The sequence below is a fragment of the Mandrillus leucophaeus genome, unplaced genomic scaffold, assembly GCF_000951045.1.
Source record: "Mandrillus leucophaeus isolate KB7577 unplaced genomic scaffold, Mleu.le_1.0 Scaffold182, whole genome shotgun sequence".
Lineage (NCBI taxonomy): Eukaryota > Metazoa > Chordata > Mammalia > Primates > Cercopithecidae > Mandrillus > Mandrillus leucophaeus.
In genome coordinates this window covers 1,691,536-1,702,570 of record NW_012101832.1, presented here as the reverse complement: position 1 = coordinate 1,702,570, position 11,035 = coordinate 1,691,536, and the positions used below count along the sequence as shown (strand labels likewise).

At 42.5% G+C, this 11,035-nt stretch overlaps 1 protein-coding gene across 1 annotated transcript in view; it reads left to right on the top strand.

Moving 5' to 3' along the window:
- The window catches only part of MACF1 (microtubule-actin crosslinking factor 1), a 459,246-nt gene extending 448,480 nt beyond the window's left edge, over positions 1 to 10,766 (top strand). Inside the window, exons 92-94 of the mRNA XM_011977683.1 lie at positions 3,713 to 3,924; positions 8,339 to 8,468; positions 9,293 to 10,766. Coding sequence (XP_011833073.1) covers positions 3,713 to 3,924; positions 8,339 to 8,468; positions 9,293 to 9,549 — 599 coding nt within the window. The 3' untranslated portion in view covers positions 9,550 to 10,766. The remainder of the gene's footprint in view (positions 1 to 3,712; positions 3,925 to 8,338; positions 8,469 to 9,292) is intronic.
- The last annotated feature ends 269 nt before the right edge of the window (positions 10,767 to 11,035 follow it).

Here is an 11,035-nt window from a genome sequence, read left to right as displayed (position 1 = left end):
GCGTGTAGTAACCCTCCACGTGCAAGTTACAACAGCGGAGGGATGCTTTTACCTAACAAATTGTCAGATTTTTTTCCTGTATGCACTCATGCTCATAGCACAATAATTGGCCAGAATGAAGTAAATTTAACATACTCATATTATTTTGGAGAATGTACACTAGTATAACATTTTGGAATCAGCTGGCATCTGTCAACCTTGACACATGGTTGACATTTATCAGTTGATGTTTTTACCTAAGGTAAAACATCATGTAATTTCTCCCCAGAAAATCTACATGTAGAAATTTATCCTAGGCTGGGCGCGGTGGCTCACGCCTGTAATCCCATCACTTTGGGAGGCCAAGGTAGGCAGATCACGAGGTCAGGAGATCGAGACCATCCTGGCTAACACGGTGAAACCCCGTCTCTACTAAAAATACAAAAAATTAGCCAAGCGTGGTGGTGGGCGCCTGTAGTCCCAGCTACCCAGGAGGCTGAGGCAGGAGAATTGCTTGAACCCAGAAGGCAGAGGTTACAGTGAGCCAAGATTGGGCCACTGCACTCCAGCCTAGGCAACAGACCAAGACTGTCTCAAAAAAGAAAAAAGAAATTTATTCTAAGGAAATATAGTGGATACATGCAAAATGTTTTACAAATTGTCATAGCATTGGCTACAATGTTTAAAATATTTAAACAAAAATGCAATATTGGACTGGTTAAATAAATTCACATCCATATGATGAAATAATACATAGCAGCTAGTTAAAATTTTGCATGAGACATGTAGGGCATGGAGGAAAGTTTCTGGGGTGGCTCAACGCCTGTAATCCTAGCACTTTGGGAGGCTGAGGCGGGTGGATCACCTGAGGTCAGGTCAGTGTTTTTGAAACCCTGTCCTCCCCTGGCTTCAAGGACGCCTGCTCCCTTGCTGACAGCTCCTCCCTGTGCACTTCCAAAACATGGGTGTCCACTGGGCCTGTCCACAGTCCCGTTCTCCCTCTTAGAGATATATATACACACACATATATACACATATACATACACGTATACACTTAGTATACATATATACATACACTTAGTATGTGTGTATACACACACACACACACAGATGTGCAAAGGAGTAAGACACACCAACATTGTAATAGTGATGTCCCTTGGGTTGTGAGATTAAGTGACTTTTGTTGTCATTTTGGTTTTTGAGACAGCGTCTTTCTCACCCAGGTTAGAGTGCAGTGGCGTGATCACAGCTCACTGCAGCCTTGACTTCCCAGGCCCAAGCAATCCTCCCACCTCAGCCTCCAGAGTAGCTGGGTCTACAGGCACATGCCACCATGCCTAGCTAATTTGTTAATTTTTTGCAGAGTTGAAGTTTCACCATGTTGCCCAGGCTGGTCTCCAACCTGGGCTCGAGCACTCTGCCTGAGCCTCCCAAAAGTGCTGGGATTACAGGCATGAGCCATTAAGCAATTTTCATTGCCCTCCTGAGATAGAGGTTGTCAGTGACCTTTGCCAGAGCTATTTCTGTGAGTGGTGGGGATGAAAGCGTGAGTGGTCTGAGGGGAGGAGTGGAGACAGCAAGTGTAGGTGGTGATGCAGAGAGCTAGGCTGGGAATGGCTTGGGGGTCGGAGGACAAAGAGGCCAAGTCAAGTGGAAGACATGAGTTGTAGGTCCACCTCTACTGCCACTTTGCTTGACCTCAGCCTCTGTGAATACTTCAGTTTCTCTGTAACATAGGGATGCTAATTACGGTCAGGTGCATTATTGCACATTCTGTGAACTGTGCAGTGCATAGGGAACATATCACTGTTATGGTATTGGAGAATGCCCTTCCTAAAACATTTAAAATGTCACTTCCTTCAACTGCAATGCAATTTCAAAGTTTTCCTCTTATATCTTTTTTTTTTTTTTTCCTGGCAGCGTTTGCTCAGAAGTGAACTTTTTTTTTTTTTTTTTTTTTTTTTGAGATGGTGTCTCACTCTGTCACCCAGACTGGAGTGCAGTGGCGTGATCTCGGCTCATTGTAACCTCTGCCTCCTGGGTTCAAGTGATTCTTCTGCCTCAGCCTCCTGAGTATCTTGGACTACAGGCATGCACCACCATGCCCAGCTAATTTTTGTATTTTTAGTAAAGACAGGGTTTTGCCATGTTGGCCAAGCTGGTCTCGAACTCCTGGCCTCAAGTGATCTACCCATCTTGGCCTCCCAAAGTGCTGGGATTACAGACGTGAGCCACTTTGCCCGGCCAAGGGTCACGTATAGTTGAGACTTGAGGAGGAAGGACACACTGGATCATGGAAGGAAACAGTTCAGCATTTCAGGGACCATTAAGTCATAGATCATCCAGACAACAGGGCTCTTAGAGACCGGTTGACCTGATTGTCTCTGGTGAGCCTGAGGAAACTGAGGCCAGAGCAGGAAAAAATCACAGTTGGCAACAGAGCTTAGACTATAACTCAGAGGTTTTGATATCCAAGTGAGTGCTTTTAAGCTGATAGTTTGATATGTTCTGTCAGCATATAATATATTGAGAAGAATTTGGATTTGATTTAGGAATTTGGAACCATGCTGCTTGGACACTTACGTAACCTGATTTAAAACCTGATTCTACCAAAATTCCTCAAATTCCTTGAGGGCCATATGGGGTAGGACAGAAGAGAAAGTGGACAAAATTTCCTGCCACCTTCTAGATTTATGGTTTCTGACCAGTTAAACATCTGTTATAGAAAAGAATGACAAATATTTTGCTCATAATGATTGCCTTTTCTCCAGCAGTCCCATTTGTTTAGCTGTGTCTAGTACTTTGTAAAGAGTGCACAGTTTAGAGTGGATGAGGAGGTAGAGGGTTTCTGCAGGATTACATCTTACAGTGAGAAATAATCTAAGAACATATTCTAGAGGGATTATGTCTTTTAAATTAGTAGCATCTTTCGCATTTAACATTTGTGTTGGCTGTGCGTAAGATCTTCCAATGGAATCCACGTTTTAAGTTCTGGTTGTGCAGCCCCAGAAAGCCACAAGACAGCGCTAACTGGCTTCCCGTGCTGTCTCCATGTTCTTTGCATCTTGATGTTCCTTTCCTACTTGCAGTTGCTCCTTTAGCCTTTTACTGCTTTCAGTTTTTCACTTAACAGTTTCTCACTAGCAAGTTTTGTGCATGGTCTTGATGTCTCTCTCTCTCCCCACCTACATGTTTACTTCTTAATGATTCTCTCCTGATCTTTTTACTGTCCTGAGTTCCTGGACTCCTTTCTTTAGGATTGTTACTGACTGAATTCAAATAGAAGAGTCTAAACAATGTCGATTTCAGTAGTATTTTTCTCTACTCTATGCTGCAAAAATTGAGCAAAAAGTACACATGTACTATGAGAGAGAAAAGAGGGCTTTTGATTTAATTTCAGAGGTTTGTGAACTGTTGCATTTGCTTTACCTCTAGTAGTCACAGTGTGCTTACTCCAGGGACAGTGGCAAAGCAAGACACTAACAGCAGAGTGGGCTGGTCCTTCTTTATACACAGAGACTTGCTTATTATACAGTTAACATATCTGCTATGGGTAGGAACCTTGACAAGGCTGATGTGTCATGAGTTTATCTCTATTTTTGAAGAACCCACAGATAATACTAAACCTATATAACTTACATAACTGTTATCATGGGGTCAAGCCACTGTATAACCATCAAAGATACATTTTTGAGAATAACTGATATTGTGTGTGTGTTTATTTCCTTTTTAGCACGAGGTAGAACTAACATTGAACTTAGAGAGAAATTCATCCTACCAGAGGGGGCATCCCAGGGAATGACCCCCTTCCGCTCACGGGGTCGAAGGTCCAAACCATCTTCCCGGGCAGCTTCCCCTACTCGTTCCAGCTCCAGTGCTAGTCAGAGTAACCACAGCTGTACATCCATGCCATCTTCTCCAGCCACCCCAGCCAGTGGAACCAAGGTACGTACTGATCTCCATTATGCCCTTCTTCCCGACTCCCACCCTCACAGATGTTCATTGTTCACGGTAGCCTCTGAAAGACTCCAGTGAGGAGAAGAAATAAAAATAAAAATGTTTTGTTTTATAAATAAAACATGAAAATATACAGACCAAGCCTGCCCTATTCCTAGCAGTACACAGATATATGGCCTTTAAGATGACTCCAAAGGACATTTATTAAAATATGCACTCAGCCTGGTTATGTCAGAAATGTTTATTTCCTCATGTTCTCACTTTAAGTTTGAGCCCATCCAGTGTTACTACTTTTGAAAATCCAGGCTGAACACAGTGGCTCATGCCTGTAATCCCAGCCTTTGGGAAGCTGTGGTGGGAGGATCCCTTGAGGCCAGAAGTTCAAGACCAGCGTGGGCAACATAGCAAGACCATCTCTACAAATTTCTAAATTTATCATCTCTAATTTTTAAATTTAGCCTAGCATGGTGGTGAGCACCTATAGTCCCAGCTACTCAGGAGGCTCAGGCAAGAGGATTGCTTGAGCCCAGAAATGCAAGACTGCAGTGAGCTATGAATGCACCACTGCACTCCAGCCTGGGCAACAGAGTAAGACTCCGTCTCTAAAAAATAAAAATAAAAAAATAAAAAATTTAAGGGAAAAGGAAAGAAAATCCAGGCACTGGCTGTGCAGTGGAGCTAACAGCTAAGTTTGATGTTACGATGGGTTATGTATGGAGGATGTTAGTGCCTGCCTGGTCCTTCTCATCCTGATGGACCAACATGCATTTTATTTTGTTTTCTGTTTCTTTAAAATTTAGTATCTTCTATTTTTTTCTGTTCCCAATGTGCACCCTTTTTGTTCCTTTTTCAATTGTTCCCGTCCTTCCCTTTGGATTTCCGTTTCACAGACTTCACTTCAGTTCTCTCGCTGTTATGACAAACCCTGGTTGGTAAACAGTAAAGCTGGCACCCCTATCAGGGACAGCCATTCTCCTGACCTCCAGCTGCCCAGCCCCGAGGTAGAGTATGGCTTTGCTGACTGAGGACACAGTCAAGACAAGGCCCTCGCTAATAGACTTGACCAGCTCTTCTTCCTGACACGAATCCCTGCATTCTTCCATCTCTGTGGTGCTTGCTGTCACAGCTGATTCATCTAGTCCAGTGTTTTCAGGGGTTTCTAACTCGGATTCACCAAAATTGGAGAGAAATAAGAGATACCTGAAACTAGATTAATAACTTAATAACTTTATAACAATCTTGAGAATGATACTTGTTCAGAATGGTAAATGATGGTCATTCCTGGAGATTTGTTTATTGATATCATTTATAATCAGGCCTCTTGGAATCTCCAAATGTCAGATACTCAGACGAGTTATGAACACTTGAAATTCAACTATGGTGCATGTTCTACAATGTTCTATCTTTGCTTAGAACAGAAGAGTGGTTGGCGCCACCCACCCTGAGACACATGTCCAGGGTGGCTGGTATTGCCACACCACACTGGTCCGAGGCATGGGTGCTGTCTCCTTCAGCCAAGCACAGCACCAGTGAACACTGCTCTGAGGCTCACATTCTAGCTTCTGAATTTCTTGGCCTAGGCACTTGAGTTTCTGTAGCCTTGATTTGAATACACATGCCAGCAATTAAGCATGTTCAAGTGCAGCCATTAAAATGCCTGAACGCTTTTGGAAGAGCAGTGTTTTAGAAATAAAACATGGACTAGTGGCTTGTCTGATAGCAGTGCAGTTTGCATTCTAGCTCCTACCGGGAAACATTGGATTCTTGTGCCTCAAAAGACAGTGTTGCCTTCAGTCTTGGAAAGCCTTAGCCAGGGAAACAAGGGATGTACAAGAAGGCAATGGCTGTGAATGAGCCGCTGTTTAGAGGTTCATTTTACTGCAAGCTAAAACTCCAGTTCAGAAACGTATCTGGTTTAGAGTATAATCTGGGGACCTACTGCCACTAAACTCCTAGACTTACCCTGCTCATCTTGCTTTTCTTCTTTCCTTAATGGCTCCAGTTTCATAAAAATCTCAGAAGTTCTATTTTAAATTTTAGATGTTTAATGATGAGGTACAAATTCTCATACAGTTCTGATAAATCAGGGCTTTTGTTCTGTCTTAAGGTTTTATTTTCTGTTTCATTTCATTTTGAGGCTTCATCTTTCCTTACTTATTGTGTTCTGTAGCCAGGCCATCTTCTGACTTGGAATTCTAGCCCGGGGTCTAGCTGTTGTGTTCCAGCAGCAGTGCTCAGGAACCTTAGCTTCTGAAACTGGTGCTCTTCCTCCTATGTGGCCAGGAAAGTTTGTGCTTGAGTGTTAATCACTTTCTGTCGCTTATGCTTTTTCTTGATAAATTTAAGAAGTACAGCAAACACAATGAGATGGGTTGCTTTTCTCTTCTATTTGCATAAACGTCTTAAAGGTCCTGGAAAACAATTTACATAATTGATTTCAAAGAAAAATTAGAATGGCATGCTGTAGCATGTGGCGTAAGTGGTTGTGTTTTCTTTTTTTTTTTTTTTTTTTTTTTTTTTCGTTTTTTAAAAAGCGAAGTAGAGACAAGGTCAAATAATGGATGTTTAAAACGTTTAAGGATCAGCCTGGCCAACATGGCAAAACTCCGTATCTACTAAAAATACAAAAATTAGCTGGATGTGGTGGAGGCACTGGTTGTCCCAGCTACACGGGAGGCTGAGGCAGGAGATCACTGGAATCTGGGAGACAGAGGTCGCAGTGAGCCAAGATTGTGCCACTGCACTCTAGCCTGGGCAACAGAGTGAGACTGTCTCAAAAAAAAAAAAAAAGAAAAAAACCCACACAGATTTAAGTCTGGACAAGGTGGCTCACCCCTGTAATCCCAACACTTTGTGAGGCTGAGGTGAGCAGATCACTTGAGCCCAGGAGTTCAGGACCACCCTGGGCAACATGGAGAAACCCTGTCTCTACAAAAAATACAAAAATAAGCCAGCCAGTAGGGAGGCTGAGGTGGGAGGATTGCTTGAGCCTGGGCAGTCAAGGCTGCAATGAGCTGTGAAGTATGCCACTGCGCTCCAGTCTGGGTGATGGAGCAAGACTCTGTCTCAAAACAAAAAAACAAACAAACAAAAAACCCCACACATTTAAAATATTCTTTTTCCTGCAGTTAAGACTACTATCTAAAAAACCAAAAAACATCACTTAAATAGGAAACATAGCACCTGTTGGCAGCAGTGATAATAATATATAGCTCTTTTCCAGTTTGGGAAGTGCTTCTATATATCATTTATTTGTTCAACAAGTTGTTATTGAGTTCCTCTTCTGTGCCAGACAATTTTACATGCTGAGGGTGTGAGAGTGAACAAAACAAAGTCCCTGCTTTTATGAAGTTGATGCTTTAATGCAGGAGAGACAGGCAACGAACAAGTAATATCATACGTAAGACAGTGATGAGTACTGTGCAGAACACAGGAAGCAGGGGAGAGAATAGAAGTGTACAAGCAGTGTTCTGAGTAGTGAGGCAAGACCTCTCTGCTAAGGTCATCCTTTCAATAGAGCCTCCGCAGGGAATGAGGGGGTCAGCCACACGTATCTGGGGTAGGCTTGGGGGGTAGTGATTATGCAACAACAGTCCAGGCAAAATGAACAGCAAGGGGACAAGACTGGGGGACCCTCACTGGGCCATTGGTGAAACAGCAAGGAAGCCAGTGTGGCTGGGATGGACTGATGAGGAGTGTGGTAGAAATGAAGTCAGAGAGGCAGGATTTAATCCCTGATTTCCCAAGAGAGAAGCAAAGACAGATGTTAATTTCAACCAGTCTGGGAACCCAGACTCAAACCCAGGTCTCCAGGCTCTTCACACACAGACTTGTTCCTGATGTCTCAGTCCCACAGTCATGTGCTTCTCATAGTTTATTTGATCCACGAGTTAAGTAATTTTATCTGCATTTTACCAATAAGGATAATGACTAAAGATCTTACTAAAGTTACTGCACCTACTTAGTGTTAAGAGATTGGAGTAATACTTGAATCTCCATATCAAATAGGTGGGGCTAAAACTCATTTCAAATTTTTAACCCCAAAATCTTGATACCTAGGATTATTCGAATTTCTTTTTCCTTTACTCATTCACCATAATCGTTTGTTGTAACTATTGTAATCTTACTAAGGATTTTTTTTTTCCATTTATAGTGGAAATTAGTAAAACAAAAGGTATTTGAAGGCATTTTGAAACTTTTAATTGGAACATAAAACTTTTATTTTGGGAATTATCAAAATATATGACCTAGGATACTTTAAGAGAAATCTTTGTTTTCCTGGACTTTTAATTTGCTTTTCAACTGAGCAAATATAAGGAGGTGTTTGGAGACCTTTGAAAGTTGAATTTCTAGCAAAGATTTTACCAAGTAAAATGTGACCTTTTTATTATTTTTCTTTAAGGTTATCTCATCATCAGGTAGCAAGTTGAAACGACCAACACCAACTTTTCATTCTAGTCGGACATCCCTTGCTGGTGATACCAGCAATAGTTCTTCCCCGGCCTCCACAGGTGCCAAAACTAACCGGGCAGGTAAGTACCTGCCCCGTGGCCTACAAGCCAGGCTGAGAATTTGGAAACAACAGCCTGTGTGGAATGTTTCACTGCTCCCAAGGAGCCGGTAATGAGAGTGGCACTTAGTGTAATGCCCAGAAAGACAGACGTGCAGATGCTCAAGTGACCTTTACTTTTTCTGTCATTACAACTAGCTTTAAGCTTTCCTTCTGAGATGAGATGCTTCCACAGCCAAAAGCTGAGCCATGCGTTCTCATCAGAAATGGTCTCATTTGAGAGAATGTAAAAGGAAATGTGGGTCTTCCTCAGACACCAGTCCAGTGTTGGGATGAGCAGCTTGCTAGTAATGTTTGCAACACGTCATACTTATGATGGCTGCTGTTGAACTGAGAAAGGCAGGGGAAGATCACATCTGTTCCCCTGCTACTGTTCCTCATGGGAACCTAGGAATCTGCCTTCATTTCCTGCTGGCTGCTTCCCCTCATTTGGCCTCTATCCATCCTGCCCATGGATTAGCCCAGCTGGCAGGCTCGCCCAGCTGGCAGGCTCACCCACCTGTGCTGAGGTGGTTGAGCAACCCTGCTTGCCTCCACTTTGGGGGCATGGAAGATGACAGTGCTGCTGATAGAAGTGGCTTTCTAATCCCTAGGAGACAGCTTCTCAAGTAGAATCACAAAGCTAGAAAAGGCCTCAGCAACTTCTGTATAGATGAGGAAACGGGGGTGCGGAAAGGCTGTGAGATTTGCTTAAGATCACACAGGATCAGAACCCTAGCCTCTGCTCACTTGTTCTTCCACCCCATGCCGTCTCTATAAGTCTGCTGTTTGATTCTTGAATTCCAGACCCTAAAAAGTCAGCCAGTCGCCCTGGGAGTCGGGCTGGGAGTCGAGCTGGGAGTCGAGCCAGCAGCCGGCGAGGAAGCGATGCCTCTGACTTTGACCTCTTAGAGACACAGTCTGCTTGTTCCGACACTTCAGAAAGCAGCGCTGCAGGGGGCCAAGGCAACTCCAGGAGAGGGCTAAACAAACCTTCCAAAATCCCAACTATGTCTAAGAAGACCACCACTGCCTCCCCCAGGACTCCAGGTCCCAAGCGATAACACTGTCCAAGCACCCCCAAGCCACTCTCCACTTTGAATCCTGCTCCGTACATTGGGTGTATATTTATTCTGAACGGGAGAAGTTATATTGTTAAAAGTGTAAAAGAATACTTGTGTTATGAAGCTGCCTTATTTTTTTTTCTTTTTGTAAGTTACTATTTTCATGTGAATATTTATGTAGATAAAATTTGCCTCCTGGTAACCCTGTAATGGATGGGGCCCAGAAATGAAATATTTGAGAAAAACAAGTGAAAAGGTCAAGATACAAATGTGTATTTAAAAAAAAAAAAAAAAAAAAAAGCCTATTAATAGGGTTTCTGCGCGGTGCAGGGTTGTAAACCTGCTTTATCTTTTAGGATTATTCCTAAATGCATCTTCTTTATAAACTTGACTTGCTATCTCAGCAAGATAAATTATATTAAAAAAAAATAAGAATCCTGCAGTGTTTAAGGAACTCTTTTTTTGTAAATCATAGACACCTCAATTAGCAAGAACTGAGGGGAGGGCACTTATTACTGCTTTTTCCATTGTTTAATGTTTTGTGATTTTTAGCTAAAGAGAGGGAACCTCATCTAAGTAACATTTGCACATGATACAGCAAAAGGAGTTCATTGCAATACTGTCTTTGGATATTGTTTCAGTACTGGGTGTTTAAAGGACAAATGGCTGCTAGAATTCAGGGGTAAATGTACATGTTCAGAAAACGTCAGAACATTTGGGGTTTTAAACTTGATTTGTTGCTCCCTACCAGCCTAGACACCGATAACTCTTGTGTTCACCAGGACCCAGACCCTTGGCAAGGGATAGGCTTGTTGGTGACATTGTGAATTTCAAATTTGTTTTATCCACTCTTTTTGCTATTTATTTAAATGGTCGATCAACTTCCCACAAACTGAGGAATGAATTCCACGAGCCTGTTCTGAAAATGTGGACGTAAGACAAACACGTGCTCGTCCTTTAATGGAGTTCACCAGCACACTTGTTAACCAGTCCCGTTTGCTTTCGTCTTTTTTTGTGCGTAATAAAGTCAACTGACCAAGTGACCACGAAGAGGGGCTGTCTGGGGCTCCTGTTTTTTAGCTGCTGTTCTTCAGCTCCGACCATGTTGCTGTGTGATTATCTCAATTGGTTTTAATTGAGGCAGAAACTGAAGCTCTACCAATGAACTGTTTAAAAACAAGACACACTTTTGTATTAAAATTGCTTGCAGTAACAAATATTTTGTATTTCCTGATTTTCTTTTCAAGCACTACCTTATCTATAAATGTTACCCTGGAGTATAATCATGTTATAGGTACTTAAATGCATTATACGAATCAAAATATCTTGACGGATAAATTGTAGAGCTTAATAGATTTTGTTTTCTTTCATCCTTGTTAATTTTGTTTAATATGGCTGGGCATGGTGGCTCACGCCCATAATCCCAGCACTATGGGGCGCCAAGGCAGGAGGATCACTTGAGTTCAGAATTTGAGACCAGGCTGGG